The sequence below is a fragment of the Salvelinus sp. IW2-2015 genome, unplaced genomic scaffold (assembly GCF_002910315.2).
Source record: "Salvelinus sp. IW2-2015 unplaced genomic scaffold, ASM291031v2 Un_scaffold1350, whole genome shotgun sequence".
In the NCBI taxonomy this organism is placed as follows: Eukaryota; Metazoa; Chordata; class Actinopteri; order Salmoniformes; family Salmonidae; genus Salvelinus; species Salvelinus sp. IW2-2015.
Window position 1 is genome coordinate 202,680 of NW_019942854.1, and position 25,841 is coordinate 228,520.

The 25,841-nt window shown below is 43.8% G+C and overlaps 2 protein-coding genes across 2 annotated transcripts in view; both read left to right on the forward strand.

The window, feature by feature from the left end:
* LOC112070518 (solute carrier family 41 member 2) overlaps positions 1-24,218 on the forward strand; it is a 37,506-nt gene extending 13,288 nt beyond the window's left edge. The window contains exons 7-11 of the mRNA XM_024137938.2: positions 502-573; positions 783-840; positions 3,446-3,689; positions 3,977-4,125; positions 23,809-24,218. Coding sequence (XP_023993706.1) covers positions 502-573; positions 783-840; positions 3,446-3,689; positions 3,977-4,125; positions 23,809-23,994 — 709 coding nt within the window. The 3' untranslated portion in view covers positions 23,995-24,218. The remainder of the gene's footprint in view (positions 1-501; positions 574-782; positions 841-3,445; positions 3,690-3,976; positions 4,126-23,808) is intronic.
* On the forward strand, positions 5,261-7,473 carry LOC112070522 (E3 ubiquitin-protein ligase TRIM39-like). The gene is made up of 2 exons (XM_024137942.2): positions 5,261-5,428; positions 5,701-7,473. Exon 2 carries the CDS (start codon positions 5,703-5,705, stop codon positions 7,347-7,349), a length of 1,647 nt encoding a protein of 548 aa, XP_023993710.1. The 5' UTR covers positions 5,261-5,428; positions 5,701-5,702; the 3' UTR covers positions 7,350-7,473.
* Positions 24,219-25,841: the final 1,623 nt, after the last annotated feature.

The following is a 25,841-nucleotide window of genomic DNA, read 5'->3' on the forward strand; positions in this document are numbered from 1 at the left end:
AAAAAGAGAGGAGATGCGGGAGCGGAGCAGTATCTTCTCCCCTACTCTGTCATCCTCATGCAGCTGAAGCTGATAAATTGTGTTTGTTGTTTTGTGTGTTGTAACTCCCACCAGTTGTTTCACTCTGGGGATTACATCTGTTTTTAAATTCTTATTTTTAAATCCTTTCCTCTCTGCCTCTCTCTCTCTCTGCCGGCGTCGTCTGTCTGTCTGGCCTTCATGTACATATCTACCTCTGCACATTGATCTGGTACTCCCTGTATATAGCTCTATTCTGGAGTATAGCTCTAGTTCCGCACTCTCGTCGCTACTACATTGATTCACTTACGTCTCCACCTCTCAACTGCTCGTCTCGTTCTCTGGTTAAGTTCTGCAGTCGTTTGGGAAAGTGTTCTAAGCAAGCGTTTTCACTGTGTAAAGGTCTGCACCAGTCTGTAGTTCGCGCATGGTGATGAATAGCAATTGGGATTTGTCTCTCTCGCTCGCTGTCTGTCTCTGTAGGACTCTCACCCTACGCGTCGTGTCGCCTGGTGTGGCCTTCTTGCCTGTCGTCTGCACTCCCAAGGGTGGATGGTGATCTTCGCTCCAAGACACCCGGCCAAGCCGCGCACCCGTGCTCTACTCCCGGCTGGGAAGCCTGTCCATCACAGCCATGGTCATCAGCAGGTGTGTTGTGGATGCTCCACCACTGTCATAGAGAAATAGCAGTGCCAGACATGTGTACATTCCACATGATGAGAATAAATAGCACCATTAAATGTGTGATGTTCTGTGCTCTGCAGTATCGGAGGTCTCATCTTGGACAAAACAGTGTCTGACCCGACCTGCGGCATCGGGGTTGTACGACCCTGTCATTAACGTAAACGCAATATCAACTGACTGTTAAGAACAGCACTGTTGTGGGTTTACCAATGTGACTGACACACTTGTGTGGCTGTATTACAATGTGTACTAAACCACTGGTGTGTTTTACAATGTGAAACTTACAATGTGCAAGCCAAGTTGGACTGAATTTACGATTCAAGGACTTCATAGTTTAGAAAAATAGTGAGTAAGGACTAAACACGAAACGTCTGTCTCTATATCATGCTACTGTCACCCTCCTCCCATCCTTACACCGGGGGACCGTTGCCAAGGCTGTTGCTGGCATTTTGACAACCGGAGATCAGCTTTTAATTAAACATTGTTAATGAGAGACATTTAACTCGATGGAAGACGACTGTGTGCCTCTAATCGATGTTACTGCTGAGATGTCAACAAATCAGGAAATGGCTGTGTGATCTGGGAAGTGTGTGTGTCAGGGTGTGTGTGTCGGGGTGTGTAGGGGGACCACACAGACAAATGATTCTGGGGCTGGAAAAGGGAGGTTTCATCACCAACCCTGTAATTATCTGTGATATTACAACACATAGCGGTGGTTACTATCCTATAGGGAAGAGGAGATGACTAGACTGAGCATTTGATGCTTTCACTCTGAACATGCACAGTTCCTCTCTTCTAAACTGGATACAGAATATAAGAAGATAGATGAGTGAAGCTGGTAAAGGAGATGGATGGGAGAGAGAAAGGAGACTTGAATGGGAGAAAGGAAAATGGAGATGAGATGTGGAGAGGCAGGCAGACAGTCTGTTGTCCCAGAGCTACTCCGATGGGGTGGGAGACGGGACCCCCTGTGGTCTACCCTCACCCCACCCCTCCTCTCCCGCCGTGAGACCCAGTGACCCAAATTACAGCAGCTAGCCCCCCTGCTGAGGTAGAACCACCATTCTCCCCAGACCTCTGGAGGAGAGGGAGAAGAGGGATTGAGTGGTGGAGTGGAGATGGATGAGAGGTGCAATGAAAATGAGGGATGTGGTGGAATGAGAAGGGCGGGGGTTAGGCAGGGAGGAGTGTGAGAGATGAAGAGGGGGGAAAGAGATAAGATTGTGGGGAGAGAGGCGTGAGGAGGGTGGGGAGTTCTATTTAGCCGCAACATGGAGAAGTTAAATGTCAGTGGAGAGACGGATTGGCAGCAAAGATTGGATTAAGTGGCCATAATCTCCGGGCAGCAGAGGTGTCTGTCCTCATTTAGGCCTGCCTGATCAGGATAACAAGCACAGGAGGGGAGATAAGCCCAGCTACCCCAAAATATACCCATCTCTAAAACACAACCCCAAACTCTTTCTGTCCCTTTCTGTCTGACAGACCACAGCCTCTCTCATCTCCTCCTCTACTTTCTGTCAGTGTTGTCTGTCTCATTGACCACAGCCTCTCTCATTCTCACTCCTGCTACTTTCTGTCAGTGTTGTCCCTGTCTGACAAGACACAAGCCTCTCTCATCTCTCTCTACTTTCCTGTCAGTGTTGTCTGTCTCATTGACCACAGCCTCTCTCATCTCCTCCTCTACTTTCTGTAGTGTTGTCTGTCTCATGACCACAGCCTCTCTCATCTCTCCTCTACTTTCTGTCAGTGTTGTCTGTCTCATTGACCACAGCCTCTCTCATCTCCTCTACTTTCTGTCAGTGTTGTCTGTCTCATTGACCACAGCCTCTCTCATCTCCTCTACTTATCTGTCAGTGTTGTCTGTCTCATTGACCCACAGCCTCTCTCATCTCTCCTCTACTTTCTGTCAGTGTTGTCTGTCTCATTGACCACAGCCTCTCTCATCTCTCCTCTACTTTCTGTCAGTGTTGTCTGTCTCATTGACCACAGCCTCTCTCATCTCCTCCTCTACTTTCTGTCAGTGTTGTCTGTCTCATTGACCACAGCCTCTCTCATCTCCTCCTCTACTTTCTGTCAGTGTTGTTTGTCTCATACACTATTTTTGGGTTGGAGTGGTTGTCTGGTCTGCCCACCTGGAAGCTGTGAGTGTTTCTACATGAGCCGTGCTGCGTGGCTAGACTACTCTGAGTCACCTGTGTGTGTGTGGATATAAATTGCATTGTCCTGCTGTTCTCAAGAGCAATGTTCCTCTGCTTGATACAAATTACAATMTATATGAGGAAGCTGAGCAGTATTAGATGGGGCATGCTGTCAGTCTTTTAATTTTAAAAAATCCTCTTTCTCCCCCCTTTCTCCTTTTATCTCTTTCCCCCTACTTTCCCTGTCTTTGTCTATCCCACCTCTCTCGCTTTTCCCCCTCCTCTCTCTCTCTTTCTCTCTCTCTGTAATGCAGTTATCCCACACAGTAATATGTATTCATTATGTCTCAGACTGTGGCGAAGCATCACTGCTGTCTCATGCTCCTTCTGGTTGAGGCCAGGCTGACGTGTTGAGCAATGTACTGAGATACAACACAACCTGGCTACATTCCAAACCAAAACTCACACCCATCCCTCTGTCCTAATTGATCTGGAAGGACTTGATATGTGAAAGTAATATGACAGAAACTACAGTACGTCCCTGCTCTTTGGAGGGAGAGGTTGGGTTACCTTAGATCTGTGACTGGAAGGCATCAACTGTTTAGGGAAGGATACAAATCTGGGTCCTCGCGTTTCTCTCTAACCCTCACTTCCGTTCTATACTCAGCTGCCTCCAGTCAGCTCCAGCCCTAAGCCTGCCTGTTCTGTCTTCTCCAGGTATTGGGGGGAACCTGGTAGCCATCCAGTCTAGCCGTATCTCCACTCACCTGCACTTCCACAGTGCTCCTGGGGAGGTACCAGAGGAAGCCAAAGGCTGCTACTACCCCTGCCGCACCTTCTGTGGCACAGGTAAAGCACCTAACCAATACTCACTTAAACTGTGGAAATGTGATCTGTTTTAAACAGGGCATCCTACAGGACAGATTGCTTAACATAGAGATATTTCTCCCCCTCTTCAAGTCCATCTCGCTGTGATTTTAAGACATAAATTGTAGGTGCTGCAGAAGATCTACCCCATAATTATCCCCAGTCAGTGTTTAGGCTGACAGATACACAGGTTAGGAACCATCTTAGCATCTGTTCTATTGTTAGACTCAGTTGCACAGTTCTAACTCCTCTCGTCTCCTCTCTCTCAGGAGCCAATCACCGTTCGGCCCAGGTGCTGCTCCTATTGGTGCTCCCGGGTCACCTGATCTTCCTGTACACCATCCACCTGATGAAGAGCGGCCACACCACCCTGACGCCTATCTTCATGACCGTCTACCTGGCTGCCGCCCTCTTACAGGTCAGTGGTGTGTGTGTGTGATCAGGTGGTAGGGGACAGTTCCTTGGCAATCTACCCCATAGTCTGCAAGTTCTTTTTCCAACTGTGACCTTCATCTGAGCTTGAGAATTCACTGGCTGACATGACTTTCTATTAAAAGCTGTTATTTTGCGAGACACTGCTATTATTGTGACACTATCAAAAGCGAGCTGTGTTCAGAGACCCTTTTTCACTCTGCTTTCAAAACGCTTAAACATAAATGAACCACACACATGATGAACGTCAACTTGAGATGAGAGTGCTCCTTACAAAGTGACATTTGAAGGAAAATCAGGTGCGGCAGATAGCCTAGCGGTTAAGCGCATTGGGCCAGTAACCCGAAACATCGCTGGTTTAAATCCCCTAGCCCGACTAGGTGAATAATCTGTCGACGTGCCCTTGAGCAAGGTACTTAACCCTAATTGCTCCTGTAGATCGCTCTGGATAAGAGCGCCTGCTAAATGACTAAAATGTAAATGTAGAAATGTGTGTATCCTAAGCATTCCTAGAGCTCTGTGATTTTATCCCTGAGGAAGTCTGACTTGTGTGTGTTTTACCGCTTTGATGGCATTCGGATCGATTATGGAAGCAAAGGCTCAGAATGTGAGTTGGTGCTTATACTAAACGCACACCTAGAGGGTTGTTGTACACAGCAAGGCCTAACTGCCATCCTGGCAGTCTTGGTTCCATGGAACTTAGTCTGGGTGTCGATGCTTACTCACTGGTCTTTATAGGAAGGAAGACATATGTTAGTTGCCATTACTCTTCAACTTCACTAGTGAGCCTTTTAACACTGTAAGATACTATGAGCAGGAGGGTATATGATAACATTATTACAGTATTAACAGATTGAGAAGAGCTGTAGTTGTTTTAGAGCAGTGGTTCCCAACCAGGGGTACTAGGACACCTGGGGATACTTGGCCTATCCACATGGGGTGCTTGAGCATACTCATGACACCATAGGCCTACTGGTAAAATGCACATGAGGTGGTACTTCAGAGGTACTCTGGGCAGAGCAAAATTCAGTTGGTGGTACAGTAACCAGAAAGGGTTGGGAACTACTGTTTTAGAGTGTTCAGCCGTGTGTAAATATGTCCGCTCTGTACCTTTAAGAGGAGCAATAAGCAAACCACACTTTGCTGAAGTGAAAGTAAAGTGAAAAGACTTGTATCAGGCACTGAAACCCTACTCCTCGTCAGAAGTCTTGCTACACAACTACGCTGCGTTCGATCTCTGTGAGCGTGTTATTATCTAGGAATCTTAATAACAGTCAACATCAACACAGGTGAGTAAAAAAAAAAAGTTTACCTGGACAAGTAGTAACATAAACCTAACATAACAATGATCACTTGTTAAACATGTCTGCCTTTGATAAAGGTCTTTTTCACAATTAAGTAGTAAAACCTTTTTTCAAATATTTAAATACAAAAGTTTGGTTAGAATCATGTCTGGCTTGCTTGACAACTCTGAATCCATTATTGAGTTGGTTATTTTTAATATAGAGAGCCAACTGGGTTCAGGAAATGCTTTATTGTTTCACCTTTGGTGTCTGTCTAGATATGGCCACCTCCAGCAGTCTCCTGTCTGAAGAGCATTTCCTGTGCTCTATCTGTCTGGATATGTTCACTGAGCCAGTCTCTATTCCATGTGGACACAACTACTGCAAGGCCTGTATCACAAAGTACTGGGATAGCAATGACCTGTGCCAGTGTCCAATGTGTAAGGAGATTTTCCACAGAAAGCCTGAGCTTCGTGTCAACACAACGTTGAGAGAGGTTGTAGAGAATTTTAAGAAGATGAGAGTCAGAGGTAAAGATGAGTCCCCTGCCAAGCCTGGAGAAGTGTCCTGTGAATCCTGCACTGGGATGAAGGTCAAGGCCCTGAAGTCCTGTCTGGTGTGTCAGACCTCTTACTGTGAGACTCACCTTGAGCCTCATCAGAGAGTCCCAGCCTTAAAGAGACACAAGCTGATCAACCCTGTGGAAAACCTGGAAGACAGGATGTGTAAGAAGCACGACAGACCTCTAGAGCTGTTCTGTAGGAGTGACCAGACTTGTGTGTGTCAATTCTGTACTGAGACAGACCACAAGACTCATGACACTGTCCCTCTAGAGGAAGAGTATGGAGAGAAGAAGGCTCAGATGAGGACGACTGAGGCAGAAGTGCAGCAGATGATCCAGGAGAGACTGCAGAAGGTTCAGGAGATCAAACACTCAGTAGATCTCAGCAAGAGAGAGGCAGAGAGAGAGATATCAGACAGTGTACAGGTCTTCACTGMTCTGGTGCGCTCCATTGAGAGAAGCCAGGCTGAGCTCATTGAGGTGATTGAGGAGAAGCAGAAAGCAGCAGAGAGGCAGGCTGAAGGGCTCATTAAAGAGCTGGAGCAGGAAATCACTGAGCTACAGAGGAGAAGCACTGAACTGGAGCAGCTCTCACACACTGAGGACCACCTCCACCTCCTACAGAGCTGTCCATCCCTCTGCACCCCTCCACCCACCAAGGACTGGTCAGAGATCAGTGTTCACAGTGATCTGTGTGTGGGGACTGTGAGGAGAGCTGTGTCTCAAGTGGAGGAGACCATTTTGAGTGAAGTGAAGAAGTTGTGTGATGCTGAGTTGAAGAGGATTCAGCAGTATGCAGTGGATGTGACTCTGGACCCTGATACAGCACATCCCTACGTCATCATGTCTGAAGATGGGAAACAAGTGAACCATGGAGATACAAAACAGGATCTCCCTGACTACCCAGAGAGGTTCAATTATGTTGTCTGTGTATTGGGAAAGGAGGGCTTGTCCTCAGGGAGATTCTACTATGAGGTGATGGTTAAAGGAAAGACTAAGTGGGATTTAGGAGTGGTCAGAGAGTCCATCAACAGGAAGGGGGATATCACAGTGAGCGCTGAGAATGGATACTGGACTCTGTGCCTGAGGAATGGAGAATACAGGGTTCATGCTAAACCCAGTGTCCTGCTCCCCCTGAGAGAGAAGCCCCAGAAGGTGGGGGTGTTTGTGGATTATGAGGAGGGTCAGGTCTCCTTTTATGATGTGGAGGCCAGGTCTCATATCTACTCTTTCACTGGCAGCACCTTCACAGATAAACTATATCCATTCTTCAATCCATGTCTTAATGATGCTGGTAAAAACTCTGCCCCTCTGATCATCTCTCCTGTCAATGACAAACTGAGTTTATCCTTAAGGCATAGTTGATGGGCATTCTTTGGAGACTGCAGTGTCATATGAATGTCACAAATGGTTGTCTATGTCCTTATACTCCTTAATGATATCTAGTCTCTCTCATTGTTATTATGAAAATTCAAAGCAGTAAACATATCCCCACTCCTAAAAAGTTGTAATAAATAATTCCTTAATAAAATGCTTATAGAAAAGGGTTTCTAGGGGATTTATTTCCCATATTTACATGTAATGCCATAGCCTCCCTCTTTCACAGGGGACAATGAGGAATTCTCTCTTTCTCTCAATGATATTTATATGAATCATTTAAAGTAGCTTGAATCAGGGGAACTTGATCCTTGGTCTGGGGTTGTGGTCTCCCATTGTGCTAGAGGTAAGTCCTCGCATTGCTTTGTATGTCTTTACTGCTTGTGTCAGAGATGGCTTTGTGCAAAAGGGAGAGGTGTGCCCTGGTAGTCCTGGGAGGGGACTTGAAAGAAGGTGCATAGGCATGCTTCACAAAGGAGGGTGTTGCAACTATACAACTAATTTTCAAACGTTGCTATGGGCACAGCCAAACAATGGAAGTGAAGGCTTCGACTTCTGCTTTACTTCCCACCTCGGTGGGTGACAAACTTGCCAGAGTAAATGATTTTAAGGAGTCAATTTAGAGCATAAAACTCAAGTAGGCCTAAACAAGTATAAGTGTCATGTCATATTTATTTCATTCAAGTTCACTAACATTAGCTAGGCCTACTAGTTCTGTTGTAATACTGTTAGTTGTGTCTGAGTTAAGGGCCATCAACTAAGCCAATAACGATAACTATAGGCTACAGTGCATTCGGAAAGTATTCAGACCCCTTGACTTTTCCCCAAAATGTTTACATTACAGCCTTATTCCTAAATGGATTAAATAGTTTTTTTCCCTCATCAATCTACACACAATACCCCATACATTTTGCAAATGTATTACAAATACAAAACTGAAATATAACTTTTACGTAAGTATTCAGACTCTTTACTCAGTACTTTGTTGAAGCACCTTTGGCAGCAATAACAGCCTCGAGTCTTCTTGGGCATGACGCTACAAGCTCAAGGACATTCAGAGACTTGAGCAACTCCTGCGTTGCAACTCCTGCGTTGTCTTGTCTGTACTTAGAGTCGTCGTCCTGTTGGAAGGTGAACCTTCGCCCGAGTCTGAGGTCCTGAGCGCTCTGGAGCAGGGTTTCATCAAGGATCTCTCTGTACTTTGTTCCGTTCATCTTTCCCTCAATCCTGACTAGTCTCCCAGTCCCTGCCACTGATGCTGTCACCACCATGCTTCTCCGTAGGGATGGTGCCAGGTTTCTTCCAGACGTGACGCTCGGCATTCAAGCCAAAGAGTTACATTTTGGTTTCATCAGACCAGAGAATCTTGTTTCTCATGGTCTGAGAGTCTTTAGGTGTCTTTTGGCAAACTCCAAGCGGGCTTTCATGTGCCTTTTACTGAGGAGTGGCTTCCGCCTGGCCACACTACCATAAAGGCCTGATTGGTGGAGTGCTGCAGAGATGGTTGTCCTTCTGGAAGGTTCTCCCATCTCCACAGAGGAACTCTATAGCTCTGTCAGTGAGAGCCTCAGGCCCTTCTCTACCAATTGCTCAGTTTGGCCGGGAGGCCAGCTCTAGGAAGAGGTTCCAAACTTCTTCCATTTAAGAATGATGTAGTTGTTCTGGTTCTTGTGGACCTTCAAGGGTACCCCCTTCCCCAGATCTGTGCCTTGACACAATCCTGTCTCGGATCTCTACGGACAATTCCTTTGACCTCATGGCTTTGTTTTTGCTCTGACATGCATTGTCAACTCTGGGACTTTATATAGACAGCTGTGTGCCTTTCCAAATCATGTCAAATCAATTGAATTTACAATAGGTGGACTCAAATTGTAGAAACATCTCAAGGATGATTAATAGAAACATGATGCATCTGAGCTCAATTTCGAGTCTAATAGCAAAGGGTCTGAATATAATTTTTTTTTGTTTTACCTTTATGGCTAGGTTAGGAACAAATTCTTATTTAGGAACAGTGGGAACAGTGGTTTAACAGTGGGTTAACTGCCTTGTTCAGAGGCAGAATGACATTTTTACCTTGTCAGCTCGGGGATTCGATCTTGCAACCTTTCGGTTACTAGTCCAACGCTCTAACCACTAGGCTACCTGCCACCCTAAACACACCCGGAAAGCACCAAATGGGCTTTAATACTTATGTAAATAAGGTATTTCTGTTTTGTATTTCTAATTGATTTTAAACCTGTTTTTGCTTTGTCATTATGGGGTATTGTGTGTAGATTGGTGAGGAAAATGTCAACAAAAAAAATATATATTTTAGAATAAGGCTGTATAGTAACAATGTGAAAAAAGTCAAGGGGTCTGAATACTTTCTGAATGCACTGAATAAAACGCTGGTGAGCATCCACACTCGAGGAAAGTTTATCGTTCTTCAATCCTACACCTGTCAATCAACTGATCAATGCATCCTAATGCATGCTGCATATTAATAAGGTGGTAACTCAAGCCCATTCAGTGCTTTCAGGGTGTGTTCATTGTCATAGTGACAACTGCAAATAATGTCCATGTACATGTAGGCCTAATTACAAAAAGTATGTACAGTTCCTTCAGAAAGTATTGACATTTCCCCCATAATGTCAAATTGGAATTCAAATTCTTGTTATGGCAAGTCTAAATAAGTTCAGGAGTATAAATGTGCTTATCAAATCGCATAATAAGTTGCATGGATTCGTTGATCAATAATAGTGGTTAACATTATTTTTTTTAATGACTACCCCGTCTCTGTACCCCACACACATAATTATCGTTATGGTTCCTCAATCGAGTAGTGTATTCCAAGCGCAGATTTAACCACAAAGACCAGGGACGTTTTTCAATGCTTCACAAAGAAGGGCACCTATTGGTAGAAGAAGAAAAAAAGAAGCAGATGCTGAATTCCTTTCAGCATGGTGAAGTTATTAATTAGGCTTTTGATGGAGTATCACTACACCAGGTCACTACCAGTGGTGTGTATTCATGTACAATAAGGGAAGCCAGGCTTCCCCAAAAAATGTACCAATAAAAAAACATAAAATAATTTAGTCTCTCTGTGTTGCATAATTTTTCTTCAATTTGCAAGAGGCTGAATGTATCTTACCAGAGAAAGCATCTGAGCGAGCAAAGCAGTGTCCCCCTGTCTCTGTATGTGTAGGCCATCTATCTGATACTGTCGGGTCCAAAACAGTATGACATTGTTGCCACATTGAATGCAAGGGAAGCCAGCAAGCATTTGGCCTCCCTTGATAAAAAATGTAATAATAATAATAGCCGTTCAGAGTTGAGCTAAATTGACTGAGCTCAACTGTGAATGGTCCTGGTGCACCCAAAAAAAACTCCAATCACATTGCATCGAGAGCATACGTCATTGACCGAAACTCGTTGTGCAGCTCGTTGTATTGTTGTCCTCCAGTGGCTGGCTAGATAGCTAAAATTGTCCCTTTCCTAAATTAGCCATGGATAGGAATTTGGACTTGTGGTTTTAGTTTATTGTCCATACTGGACAATAATTATAACGCGATTCTGATCCAACCATATATTCATACATTGTGCAATTGGCCTGCTAGGATGGAAGTTTAATATATATAACTCGGAAGTTTACAAACACTTAGGTTGGAGTCATTAAAACTCGTTTTTCAACCACTCCACAAATTTCTTGTTAACAAACTATAGTTTTGGCAAGTCGGTTTGGACATCTACTTTGTGCATGACACAAGTCATTTTTCCAACAATTGTTTACCGACAGATTATTTCATTTATAATTCACTGTATCACAATTCCAGTGGGTCAGAAGTTTACATACACTAAGTTGACTGTGCCTTTTTAAACCGCTTGGAAAATTGTTCACCTCCACAAGTCTGGTTCATCCTTGGGAGCAATTTCCAAATGCCTGAAGGTACCACGTTCATCTGTACAAACAATAGTATGCAAGTATAAACACCATGCAGCCGTCATACCGCTCAGGAAGGAGACGCATTCTGTCTCCTAGGGATGAACGTACTTTGGTGCGAAAAGTGCAAATCAATCCAAGAACAACAGCAAAGGACCTTGTGAAGATTCTGGAGGAAACAGGTACGAAAGTATCTATATCCACAGTAAAACGAGTCCTATATCGACATCAAGGAAGAAGCCGCTGCTCCAAAACCGCCATAAAAAAGCCAGACTACTGTTTGCAACTGCACATGGGGACAAAGATTGTACTTTTTGGAGAAATGTCCTCTGGTCTGATGAAACAAAAATAGAACTGTTTGGCCATAATGACCATCATTATGTTTGGAGGAAAAAGGGGGAGGCTTGCAAGCAAAGAACACCATCCCAACCGTGAAGCACGGGGGTGGCAGCATCATGTTGTGGGGGTGCTTTGCTGCAGGAGGGACTGGTGCACTTCACAAAATAGATGGCATCATGTGGAAGGAAAGTTATGTGGATATATTGAAGCAACATCTCCAGATATCAGTCAGGAAGTTGAAGCTTGGTTACAAATGGGTCTTCCAAATGGACAATGACCCCAAGCATACTTCCAAAGTTGTGAAAAATGGCTTAAGGACAACAAAGTCAAGGTATTGGAGTGGCCATCACAAAGCCCTGACCTCAATTCCATAGAAAATTTGTGGGCAGAACTTGCTCGCACACGCTTTTTCAGGAGGCCTACAAACCTGTCTCAGTTACACCAGTTCTGTCAGGAGGAATGGGCCAAAATTCACCCAACTTATTGTGGGAAGCTTGTGGAAGGCTACCCAAAACATTTGACCCAAGTTAAACAATTTAAAGGCAATGCTACCAAATACTAATTGAGTGTATGTAAACTTCTGACCCACTGGGAATGTGATGAAAGAAATAAAAGCTGAAATAAATAATTCTCTCTAAGATTATTTTGACATTTCACATTCTTGAAATAAAGTGGTGATTCTAACTGACCTAAGACAGGGAATTTGTACGAGGATTAAATGTCAGGAATTGTGAAAAACTGAGTTGAAATGTATTTGGCTAAGGTGTATGTAAACTTCCGACTTCAACTGTACATACAGAAATCAGAACCATGGACAGCCACATCATATTTAGCCACACCATGGACAGCCACATCCAGCTTCGTTGGGCTAAATTGTTTTTGGTGTATTTAATTTGTCGTTTCCAATTTTAGCTAATTTGGCTTCTAATTTTAAAAATGAATCTCTCCAGAAATAAGTCTGTTATATACCCCCCCTCAGCTCCCAGCTGTGACCTGGACACCCTATGTGAATTGATTGCCCCCCATCTGTCTTCAGAGTTCGTTCTGTTAGGTGACCTAAACTGGGATATGCTTAACACCCCGGCCATCCTACAATCTAAGCTAGATGCCCTCAATCTCACACAAATGATCAAGGAACCCACCAGGTACAACCCTAAATCCTTAAACATGGACTCCCTCATAGATATTATCCTGACCAACTTGCCCTCCAAATACACCTCTGCTGTTTTCAATCAGGATCTCAGCAATCACTGCCTCATTGCCTGCATCCGTTGTTGGTCCGCGGTCAAACGACCACCCCTCATCACTGTCAAACGCTCCCTAAAACACTTCTGCGAGCAGGCCTTTCTAATCAACCTGGCCCGGGTATCCTGGAAGGATATTGACCTCATCCCAGTCCGTAGAGAATGCCTGGTTGTTCTTTTTAAAAGTGCTTTCCTCACCATCTTAAATAAGCATGCCCCTTTCAAAAAATGTAGAACTAAGAACAGATATAGCCCTTGGTACTGCACTAGCATCGAATAGTCCCCGTGATATGCTACGTTTCAGGGAAGTCAGGAACCAATACACACAGTCAGTTAGGAAAGCAAAGGCTAGCTTTTCAAACAGAAATTTGCATCCTGTAGCTCTAACTCCAAAAAGTTTTGGGACACTAAAGTCCATTGAGAATAAGAGCACCTCCTCCCAGCTGCCCACTGCACTGAGGCTAGAGAACACTTTCACTACCGTTAAATTCACGACAATCGAGAATTTCATAAAGAATTTCTCTCCATGCTTTCCTCCTGGCTACCCCAACCCCGGCCAACAGCTCCGGACCCCCCGCAGCTACTTGCCCAAGCCTCCCCCGCTTCTCCTTCAGCCAAATCCAGATAGCAGATGTTCTGAAAAAGCTGCAAAACCTGGACCCTTACAAATCAGCTGGGCTAGACAAATCTGGATCCTCTCTTTTTAAAATTATCCGCCGCCATTGTTGCAACCCCTATTACCAGTCTGTTCAACCTCCCTTTCATAAAGATTGGAAAGCTGCCGCGGTTATCCCCTCTTCAAAGGGGGTGACACTCTAGACCCAAACTGTTACAGACCTATATCCATCCTGCCCTGCCTTTCTAAAGTCTTCGAAAGCCAAGTTAACAAACAGATCACTGACCATTTCAAATCCCACCGTACCTTCTCCGCTGTGCAATCCTGTTTCCGAGCTGGTCACGGGTGCACCTCAGCCACGCTCAAGGGACTAAACGATATCATAACTGCCATCGATAAGAGACATTACTGTGCAGCCGTCTTCATCGACCTGGCCAAGGCTTTCAACTCTGTCAATCACCGTATTCTTATCGGCAGACTCAACAGCCTTAGTTTCTCAAATGACTGCCTCGCCTGGTCCACCAACTACTTCTCAGACAGAGTTCAGTGTGTCAAATCGGAGGGCCTGATTTCCGGACCTCTGGCAGTCTCTATGGGGGTACCACAGGGTTCAATTCTCGGGCCGACTCTTTTCTCTGTATATATCAACGGTGTCGCTCTTGCTGCGGGTGATTCCTTGATCCACCTCTACGCAGACGACACAATTGTGTATACATCTGGCCCTTCTTTGGACACTGTGTTAACAAACCTCCAAACGAGCTTCAATGCCATAAAACACTCCTTCCGTGGTCTCCAACTGCTCTTAAACGCTAGTGAAACTAAATGCATGCTCTTCAACCGATCGCTGCCCGCACCCGCCCACCCGACTAGCGGACAACTACAAATACCTAGGTGTCTGGCTAGACTGTAAACTCTCCTTACAGATTCATATGAAGCATCTCCAATCCAAAATTAAATCTAGAATCGGCTTCCTATTTCGCAACAAAGCCTCCTTCACTCACGCTGCTTAACATACCCTCGTAAAGCTGACTATCCTCGACTTCGGCGACATCATTTACAAAATAGCTTCCAATACTCTACTCAGCAAACTAGATGCAGTCTATCACAGTGCCATCCGTTTTTGTCAACAAAGCCCCATATACCACCCACCACTGCGACCTGTATGCTCTCATCGGCTGGCCCTCACTACATATTCATCGCCAGACCCACTGACTCCAGGTCATCTATAAATCTTTGCTAGATAAAGCTTCGACCTTATCTCAGCTCACTGGCCAACACCTCAATTGGCCGCCTTTCCTTCCAGTTCTCTGCTGCCAATGACTGGAACGAATTGCAAAAATCACTGAAGTTGGAGACTTATCTCCCTCACTAACGTTAAGCATCAGCTATCTGAGCAGCTTACCGATGGCTGCAGCTGTACACAGCCCATCTGTAAATAGCCCATCTAACTACCTACCTTAACCCCATATTATTTTTATTTACTTTTTTTGCTCTTTTGCACATCAGTATTTCTACTTGCACATCATCATCTGCACATCTATCACTCCAGTGTTAACTTGCTAAATTGTAATTACCTCGCTACTATGGCCTATTTATTGCCTTACCTCCTTACGCTATTTGCACATACTTATATAGATTTTTCTATTGTGTTATTGAATGTACTTTGGTTTATCCCACGTGTAACTGTTTTTTTGTCGCACTGCTTTCTCAACTGGCCTACCTGGTTAAATAAAGGTGAAATAAAAAATGTAAAAATTAATTGTATTAGACTAAGCATAGGTTATTTGTTGAAATGGTGGCGGCAGCTCCTGTTTTCTTAGCAACTTGCGGTAACTCTCTGGTTCTAAATCAATAGTTTAGTGGTGCTAAAATATTGGAAACATTAACTTGCTTGAGCAATGCTGTAGGTCATGTAGCTAACTGTTTGTTACATGCAATATGCTTTTTGGACTTCACCGGACAAAGATTACTCTCTGGTTTTGTGATGAAATAAAGGTGTGGTTGAATTTATTCTGCCACTGTGTCTTCTTATCATCTCAGCCTTAGGCCTATATATCACGGTGGCAAGGGATATGAACTAACGGGTTATAGAGCAAACAACGCAATTATCACAACACACAGGTTGTAATATGGCTTTTTTTATGGCTTGGCTTCCCCAGGGATTTTACCCACGCACCGCTACTGGCCATTACAAAGATACAGGCATCCTGTCTAACTCAGTTGGCGAAGAGGAAGAAAACTGCTCAGGGATTTCACCATGGGACCAATGATGGTTTTAAAACAGTTCAAGTTTAGTGGTTGTGATATGAGAGAACTGAGGATGGATCAACAACATTGTAGTTACTCAAAAATACTAACCTAAATTACAGAGTGAAAAGGAAGCCTGTACAGAATAAAAATATTCCAAAACATGCATCCTGTTTGCAATAATGCACTAAAGTAAAACTGCAAAAAATGTGGCAAAGAAATTACATTTTTCTACTGAATGCAAAGTGTTTTGTTTGGGGCCAATACAACACATCAGTACCACTCTTAATTTTCTCAAGCGTGGTGGTGGCTGCATCATGTTATGAGTGTTTTTTAGGTAAAAAAAAAAAAGAAGAAATTTAGCTATAAGCACAAAAAAATTCACCTTTTCAGCAGAACAATAACCTAAAACACAAGGCCAAATCTACACGGGTGGCTCACCAAGCTGACATTGAATATTCTTGAGTGTCTTAGTCAGTTTTGACTTAAATTGGCTTGAAAATCTATGGCAACACTTAAATGGCTGTCTAGCAATGATCAACAATCAACTTGACAGAGCTTAAAGAAATTTACAAAGAATAATGGTCAAATATTGTACAATCCAGTTGGCAAAGCTCTTGGAGACTTACCCATACAGACTCACAGCTGTAATCGCCACCAAAGGTGCTTCTACAAAGTATTTACTCAGGGGTGTGAATACTCATGTAAATTAGATATTTCTGTATTTCATTTTCAATAAATTAGCTACATTTTCTAAAAGCATGTTTTCACTTTGACATTATGGGGTATTGTGTGTAGATGTGTGATAAATATTTAAACCATCTTAATTCCGGTTGTAACACAACAAAATGTGGAATAAGTGAAGGGGATTGAATACTTTCTCAAGGGACTGTAATCTGTGAAAGAAGTTGACTAGCTTGCTTGCCAGTCCAGGCTACTTCCAGTCACAAGACCTTGTTAGCTTGAAACAGTCTATCTAAAACGGTGAGTGACTAGCTTTGTACTGTTTCGGCAGTGTGAAAGTACAATCACTTCCCACGTTCGAACACACACACAAACACATACACAAGAGACACCCAAAGCACGCCTCTAAAAAACAAATCTCGTTCACTCGCCATTTCTAATGAGGATAATTGAAACCGAGGCTAAATGGTTATGTGTGGTTCAGCTGGTAGAGCATGACGTTTGCAACACCAGGGTTGTGGGTTCGATTTCCACTGGGGACCAGTACAAAAATGTATGCACTCTCACTAGTGTACGTCTCTCTGGGTAAGAGCGTCTGCTAAATGACTAAAATATAAATCAGGATGTTCAGCCCCCTTTAACCTCCGACTCAGCTCATCAGATTGTCATACATTACATGAAACTAAATAAAATGACAAATTCATATTTTTATTTATTTGATGGCCTCTTTGTCACTCTTATTAGGAAAATAAAGCAAGTATTAATGTAATGTCAATCGGATAAGAACAGTTTGATTAAATCATTCCTAAATAAAATGTATATAGGAGAGGGTTGTTATGTTTGATTTACTTAGCCCTTATAGTCTGTTGCCTGGTGTCCTATTGTGCTACAGTAGTGCTAAGTCAGGATGAAACATCTCTTGCTTTGTCTTCCATGTCTTTACTACTTCACCCTGTAACTCTGATGTCGGAGATGGGATGGTGCCTTGGTGCAACAGTCTGAGGTGTGCCCTGGAGGGGACTTGAAAGAAAGTGCACAAGCATGCTTCCCAAAGAGGAGGGTGTTGCAACTCGAGCAACTATACCAATGAAAGGTGTACTATGACCACAGCTGATAGGGTTAACCTTACTAGCGCTGAGATGTATGAACAGGAGGCTATGTAATATATACATTTTCCAGTAGATTAGAGAGAAAAAAAATGCAGATTGAGAGTTTAACTCTGTATAAAGATGAATTTCAGGTAACTGGCAAAATAAAGGAACCGGCAACATAGTGTCTTAATAGGGCGTTGAGCCGCCAGAACGGCTTCAGTGTACCTTGACATAGATTCTACAATTGTCTGGAACTCTTAGAGGGATGCGAAACCATTCTTCCACAATAAATTCTATAATTTGGTGTTTTGTTGATGGTGGTGGAAAACGCTGTCTCAGGCGCCATTCCAGAATCTCCCATAAGCCTTGGCATATCGTGAAACATCAGCAGTCTTCGTCACTGAAGCTCCTGCCGAACGTGCCCCAACAATCACCCCTCTTTCAAAGTCACTGAGATCTTTTCTACCCATGGTGTAGACAAAATAATGTGCAACTGGGCCTGACCAGCATTTTTATACATGACCCTATGCAGATGTGATGTTAATTCCACTCCTGTGTGGATGCACCTGCTTTCAATATACTTTGTATCCCTCATTTACTCAAGTGTTTCCTTTTATTTTGGCAGTTACCTATATGTTCCTTTTGAGAGCAGCCATAAGCAGACAGACCGGCAAAGAGGGGGCTATTGACGTCACTATGCTGAAGTAAAAGTAAAGTGGAGATGCTTCTATATCAGACACAAAACTAAACTTCCCAGTTCTTCAGAAATCTCTCTATACAACTACGCAGTGTCTTTTATTCCTGTGGTTCTCTTATTAATCTAAGGGCAATAAGAACGGAGTCAACATCAACAGACGCACTCTGTTTACCTGGACAAGATCAAGTGAACTTTGCTGTGAACATGGCTTCTCCTGTTTTCTTATATTTTGAACATGTGTATTTGGTTAAAGCCTTTTTTATAACTTCTAGAGGACCTTATAGAGGTTTAGTTGATATTTTTCCCTGTCTGGATGTGTTCACTGAGCCAGTCTCTATTCCATGTGGACACAACTTCTGCAAGGCCTGTATCAGAGGATGCTGGGATACCAGTGACCTGTACCAGTTTATGTAAGGATAAGTTCTACAGAGAACCTGAGCTTCGTGTCAACACAATGTTCAGAGAGATTGTAGATACATTTTAAGAAGATGAGAGTCGGCGGTAAAGAGGAGTCTCCTGCCAAACCAGGAAGTGTCCTGTGACTTCTGCACTGAGAAGAAACTCAAGGTCCTGAAGTCCTGCCTGGTGTGTCAGACCTCTGATCAACCCTGTAGGGAACCTGGAAGACAGGATGTGTAAGATGCATGACAGACTCCTGGAGCTGTTCTGTAGGACTGACCAGACGTGTGTTTGTGTCTTGTGCTTGAAAACAGACCACGTGACTCATGACACTGTCCCTCTTGAGGAAGAGTGTGGAGAGAGAAAGGCTCAGATGAGGACGACTGAGGCAGAAGTGCAGCAGATGATCCAGGAGAGACTGCAGAAGGTTCAGGAGATCAAACACTCAGTAGATCTCAGCAAGAGAGAGGCAGAGAGAGAGATATCAGACAGTGTACAGGTCTTCACTGATCTGGTGCGCTCCATTGAGAGAAGCCAGGCTGAGCTCATTGAGGTGATTGAGGAGAAGCAGAAAGCAGCAGAGAGGCAGGCTGAAGGGCTCATTAAAGAGCTGGAGCAGGAACTCACTGAGCTACAGAGGAGAAGCACTGAACTGGAGCAGCTCTCACACACTGAGGACTACCACCACCTCCTACAGAGCTTACAATCACTCTGCACCCCTTCACCCACCAAGGACTGGTCTGAGATCAGTGTTCACAGTGATCTGTGTGTGAAGACTGTGAGGAGAGCTGTGAAGCGCTGTCCATACTTCTGCCCCAGTAATAATATAAGTGGTGAAAACTCTGCCCCTCTGATCATCACCTCTGTCAATCACCCAACATGATTTTTAATGTCACAACCAACTGTCAGTCTTGAAGAGACGGTAGTGTGAAAATGACTATTTTAAAGGTCCTTAATAAGGATATCTGGTAATATCTCTCTCTCTGTCACATGAAAAGTTTGTTTCAATTCATCTTAAATAAAGTAGGATTTATTGTATTTACATGTGATGCAGTTATCCCCCCCCCCCCCTCCATGTCTGCTATAAAGTAAAAAAGACCTTGTTTGTCTGAGAACATGTATCTCTGCAGTCCAACAGAGGACAGTGGTATCTTTCAACCAAACTGCTGGTCCTAAAGTGCTTCAATGTTTCTGTGGTTATGTAAATAGACGTGTTGCCCTATGCTTGTGAGCAACCCCAGTGTGCAGTGCCTGTTCAGGCTGTTCTCTCTCTGAGGAGTGGAAAGTTACCTGTGCTGTGTTTGCTCAGGGTGTTATCTCCCAGTCAGCAGTCTCTCTCTCTTTCTCTCTCTCTCTCTCTAACCCCAGTACACACTCACACCYTCAGCTGCTGCACTCGACTCTGCCCTATACTAAGAACTGTGTGTTCTCTCTGAGAATTCAACCTCTATCCCCGTCTCCCTCTACTTTACAGAATTCCCTTTGCTTTCCCACACTTTCCTTGGTAGGATTCTTTRAATGGGGCTTCAGTGGTTTCAGAGATGGCATCATGCAATTCCGGCTGTGCCTTTCCCACCTCTCAAGTCTGACACGGACAGTACAGAGAGGCCCATCCAGGATCATCAATGTCTTCCACAATTAGTTAGATCGAAGTAGATAGCTAGTGTGAAGGAACATTTTGTTCTCTGAACAGAGCCTTGAATTGTACATCTTGTCTCATACAATCATTGGTTCCTGTAGGTGCTGGGTAGAGATATGAGGGGGAGACGGTCATGACCCCCTCCTCAGACCTTTTGGCAGAACGCCCAGAATATATTCTATAAGATGGGAGATGTGCCAGACACATGCAGGAACCAAACGTTAATTATGAATAACTAATAAGCTAAATCATGCAAATATACAGTGCATTCGGTAAGTATTCAGACCCCTTGACTTTTTCCACATTTTGTTTCCTCATCCATCTACACACAATATCCCATAATGACAAAGCAAAAACATGTTTTTAGAAATGTTTGCAAATGTATTTAAAAAAAACAGCTGAAATATTACATTTGCATACGTATTTAGACCCTTTACTCACTACTTTGTTGAAGCATCTTTGGCAGTGATTACAGCCTCGAGTCTTCTTGGGTATGACGCTAGAAGCTTGGCACACCTGTATTTGGGGAGTTTCTCCCATTATTCTCTGCAGATCCTCTCAAGCTCTGTCAGGTTGGATGGGGAGCGTCGCTGCACAGCTATTTTCAGGTCTCTTCAGAGATGTTCGATTGGGTTCAAGTCCGGGGCTCTGGCTTGGGTCCCTCAAGGACATTCAGAGACTTATCTCGAAGCCACTCCTGCGTTGTCTTGGCTGTGTGCTTAGGGTCGTTGTCCTTTTAGAAGGGGAACCATCGCCCCAGTCTGAGGTCCTGAGCACTCTGGGGCAGGTTTTCATCAAGCATCTCTCTGTACTTTGCTCCGTTCATCTTTCCCTCGATCCTGACTTTTCTTCCAGTCCCTGCTGCTGAAAAACATCCCTCCAGCATGATGCTGATCTCGGTGGACCCAAATTTCTTTGATATAAGAATGATGGAGGGCATTGTGTTCTTAGGGACCTTCAATGCTACAGACAGTTTTTGGTACCCTTCCCCAGAACTGTGCCTCGACACAATCCTGTGTCGGAGCTCCACGGACAATTCCTTCGACCTCATGGCTTGTTTTTTTTTCTGACATGCACTGTCAACTGTGGGACCTTATATGTGTGTGCTTTTCCAAATCATGTCCAATCAATTGAATTTACCACAGGTGGACTCCAATCAAGTTGTAGAAACATCTCAAGGATGATCAATGAAAACAGGATGCACCTGAGCTCAATTTTGAGTCTCATTGCAAAGGGTCTGAATACTTATGTACAGGTTTTTCTGTTTTTTTAATTTGTAATAAATTTGCAAACAGTTCCAGGAACCTGTTTTTAGATGAGTCTTTTATGGGGTATTGTGTGTACATTTTGTAGGCAAAAAAAACGACATTTAATACATTTTAGAATAAGTCTGTAATGTGGAAAAGGGGAAGGGTCTAAACACTTTGCAGTGTAACTTGTCTTTGTAAGCAGTATATAAGAGAACTAACTGGACTGCCCCGGCAGAGCTCCTGAAAGACGTGTACTACTTGGTGCATTAAGTTTGTTGGAACCTCTCAGCTGATTAATAAAGAATGATTCATTTAAGATTGACTTCAGGTGTCCCTGGTGGTAATTTCCACGACACAAGCTAAACACGTCATTTCAAATGTTAGTGTGTAATTGAGATGGGACAGAGGAGCATCATGACCTTCACCATTGTGAAGGGAGACCTATGGCAACAACACAACCTGGCACAAACCTTAAGGGCAGACAACAGCACGAAGTACAGAAAAGGCAGAGACCAAGCACATCACACAAAACAGCTACAAATGTCAATGAGTGTCCAACTATCCAGTTTAAGTGTTTTGCAGATCGTTCCAGTCGCTAGCTGCAGCGAACTGGAAAGAGGAGCGTCCCAGGGATGTGTTAGCTTTGAGGACCTTTAACAGAATGTGACTGGAAAATCAGGTGTTGTATGTAGAGGATGAGGGTTGCAAAAGGTATCTTGGATAGGGGGAGTGATGCCTAAGAGAATTTTAGAAATGAGCAGAGGATCTTGTGTTGAGTATGTAGAGATGGCCAGTTAACAGAGGAGTATAGAGTCCTATAAGGAGCATTTGTGATGGCCGAATCTGATGGCCAAATCTGATGGCCAAATGGTAAAGAACATCAAGCCACTCGAGCACCGTTACTGGCCGATTATTCATTCTTCTGGCATTTCACATCTGTTTTCCAAGCAAACACATTCAAAGCACACACTTGAAAACAAACAAAGACACTCGCTTTAGACCAAACACATTCAAAGCGTTTCCTGTGTAAATCTTTTTCATTAGAAAGATGAAGACAAAGGGCTGATGCAGGATCCCATCCAGCCGCAGGACATCAAACAGTGTCTGGTTCCATTCTGGAGTCTTCTCCTCTGCTCTCTTCTCTGCATTGATTAGACCATTCTAGTTAATACTGTTATGGTGGAAGGGGAGGTTGGACGTCGTTCTCTCTGCTTGTCTGTCTGTTGATTTGTCTCCTAAAACGTATTTAGACAACGCGATTTGGGGAGAGTTTTTAAAGTCTTTTAAACATTTTATTCTGTTGATTGTCTGTGTGGTGGGGGTCTGTCGAAGGGGTATTTGATGGACAGTGACACTCAATAAAAGGACAGAGGGGAAAGAAGATTGAACTTGATAGACCGAGACAAGGAGAGAGGGCTTTAAGAGAAAGAGGAAGTGTTTGATTCCCTGCTCTGTCACAAGGAGTAAAGTCAGTATTATTTCAGGCTACCTACTTTGCACGCTACCCACTATGTGTGACGAGGCAAATAGACTTTGTCGTGTGACCCTTGGGGGTTTCCATACTTAACGCGTTCTGCATAGAGGCAGACATTTCAAAGCCATCATTCTTAGAATTCTAGATGGACCGAGGAATTCAGACACACCTTTGAAACACACACCGTTACAAATAATTCCCTCTTTATCCCAAGACGTGGTTGGTATATGCTTCTTGTGATTTTGGTATTTGAAATGATCCATTTCCCTATAATGTATTTGCTGCTGGTAACATTAGATTTCTCCTTGTTTTCCTTTAAATATGGTTATCAGTCGAATGCTTAGTTTTATTCCTTATAGTATAGCTGTCATACTGCCTCTCTGTCTCTGGTCGGGCTAATTGCATTGGGCAGAGTTTCAAGCTCTTTGTTTTTTGGACAGTGAAACAGGAATAACATCAACCACTGGCAGACAGTTTATTTTCTCTAAAACACAATGGCCCAGCGCTCATCTCCATTCTCTCGCTCTCTCTCTCTCTCTCTCGCTCTCTCTCTCTCTCCTTATTCCTTGGCTCAGTTTTCTTTGTGTTTCCATGGTGTTTCTTAGAAAATGTATGTGTGTGCATCTGTTTATATTGGGGTTGTGATGTCTTACAATGATGTCTTACATTGATTTACACGTGTGATGGTAATTGTGTTGCTGTGTGATAGGTCTTTAAGCGAACTAACTTTAAGCTATCAGCGCTCTCTCATTCCCTCTCCCTCCCTTTATTATTACATGTTTCTCTTGTACAGATTTACATTATGTAAAGTCATTCTGTATATTAAAGTCTCTGTGTGTGTGTCTCAGGTGTTCCTGTTGCTGTGTATAGCAGACTGGATGGTGTACTCTATGTGGCGTAGTGGTAAAGACCCAGACAGTTTCTCCATCCCCTACCTGACCGCCCTGGGCGACCTCCTGGGCACCGCCCTCCTGGCCCTCAGCTTCCAATTCCTGTGGTACATCGGCGACCAGGACAGCGACGTGGGTGACTGAGATGACCCCTGATCCCTGGCAGAGGGGTCACGCCCGTGCCTCTACCCCTGACCCAGAACCCCTACCCCTTCTCTTATGCCTTGCGGGGTTGATGCCGTTGAGGCGTTTTGCATCGCTCAGCTATTGGTCGCTGGAACATTCCTCTGCCTCTCCTATTGGGCAGAGTAGCACTTAACAATATGCTGATTGAGCCAATGAGGAGCTACAGATGTTCATTTAGAAGATTTTTAAAAAACGATATTATTTGGAAAGACATTTCTCTGCATCTGGTTTCTTTTTTCCATTCAACCAATGACATTGCATTCTAAAAATCATATGCTTCTTACAGTGCAATTTATTAAGAGATTTGACCTTTGTTGTTTCATTGCAACAAGTCACTTATATCCGGTGGACACTGCAAATTTAGCTGGAAGCCTTCAGTTAGTGAGATCAACGGGCTGCATTGTTTAGTCCTGACGGAGGGGAGATACATGGACAGACAGGGTGGAGAAAGGCCAGGTTACAGGAGGTACACAACTGGCCCTGGACAGCTAGGGCCAGGGTTTGCAGGGTTAGTCGCTGGATCAGCTGTTTTAGAGCTGGGATGGAACAAAAGCCTGCACACTATGTTGTTACAGACTAGTATTGCCTTCCCCTGGTCCAAAGCTTTATATAGTCTATACTAGAGCACTGAGTCTACTCTCAGCCCAGACGATATGCATCTCACKCTCTKTGGRTGCACTTCRTATAGKCTCTCATTAAGGTCAGTCACAGATTGAACCTCACTTGTTTATCTGTGTGGGGTTTCATGTGGCCATCTGTACCCTTAGTTTTGTTTTGCATGATCACAAGGAAGGACAAATAGAATTGGGGACAGCAGCCTGATCGTGACAGTTAACGATACTCAAAGGAATGTATTGGATACCTGCTATTTTTATACCTCTCGAGGGACTTGATTCTTTACTCTATCTCTCTATCTCTATCTATCTATAATGGGGGTCCAGTCACACAGAGTAGGTACTATTGTGGCGTTTTGCAGTCAGGTCCCGCACGATCATGTGGTTTTGACCGTGGACGTTTACATGCCACGCACTCTGTTTACACGTATGTACGTATGTTCACTACGGTGGCTCTCTGCCGTTGATATTCCAATGAAATGTGCCTGCGGAGATTCACAGGGTGATGAGATGTTATTCTTTCTGATGCCATATTCCTTTAGTTTTCTGTTGGAGCTGTTGTTGTTTTCTAACCTCTAATAATGTGCTGTTAAAAGGGTTTGTTGTTTTCATATTCGCAATCTGTTCTCGGAAACGGAAGACGAATTACCATTTTGTGACTCATAAATGTTTAATAAATAAGCTGCCTTCAAATGTGTGATTATCCTGAGTGAAGATTTGCCGGTCCCTCAGAAAGGTTAATTGGATGTTGTAGTATTAGTGGTTGTTCAGTCAAAGCTCTTGTCTAAAGAGGTTTAGGATAAAATGCCTGTAGACAGGGAAGGACAAGATCAGCTCCGATTCAGACAAATCCTTGTATACCGACACTTCTCTGCAGTAAAGCAATGTTATGATTGAGGTGTTACTGTGGTAGAAATATATTGTGTGCTCTTTGGATGCCCTCAGGAGATCACTGGACAATCACTGTCTCTATCTCCTCCAGTCTCCATGGTAACACCAGTGTGGTATTTCACCTTTCGTGACCTTCACTCGATGAACACACACACACACACACACACACACTCCTGTCTTTCTACCCTCTTCCTGTCACTGCTTCCTTCTCATTATGTCTTCTCATTCCCTCACTCCTTCTCTCATTCCCTTAGTTTCGCTCTAACCATTCTTTCTCAGAGCTCGCTCTCTCTTTCAGAT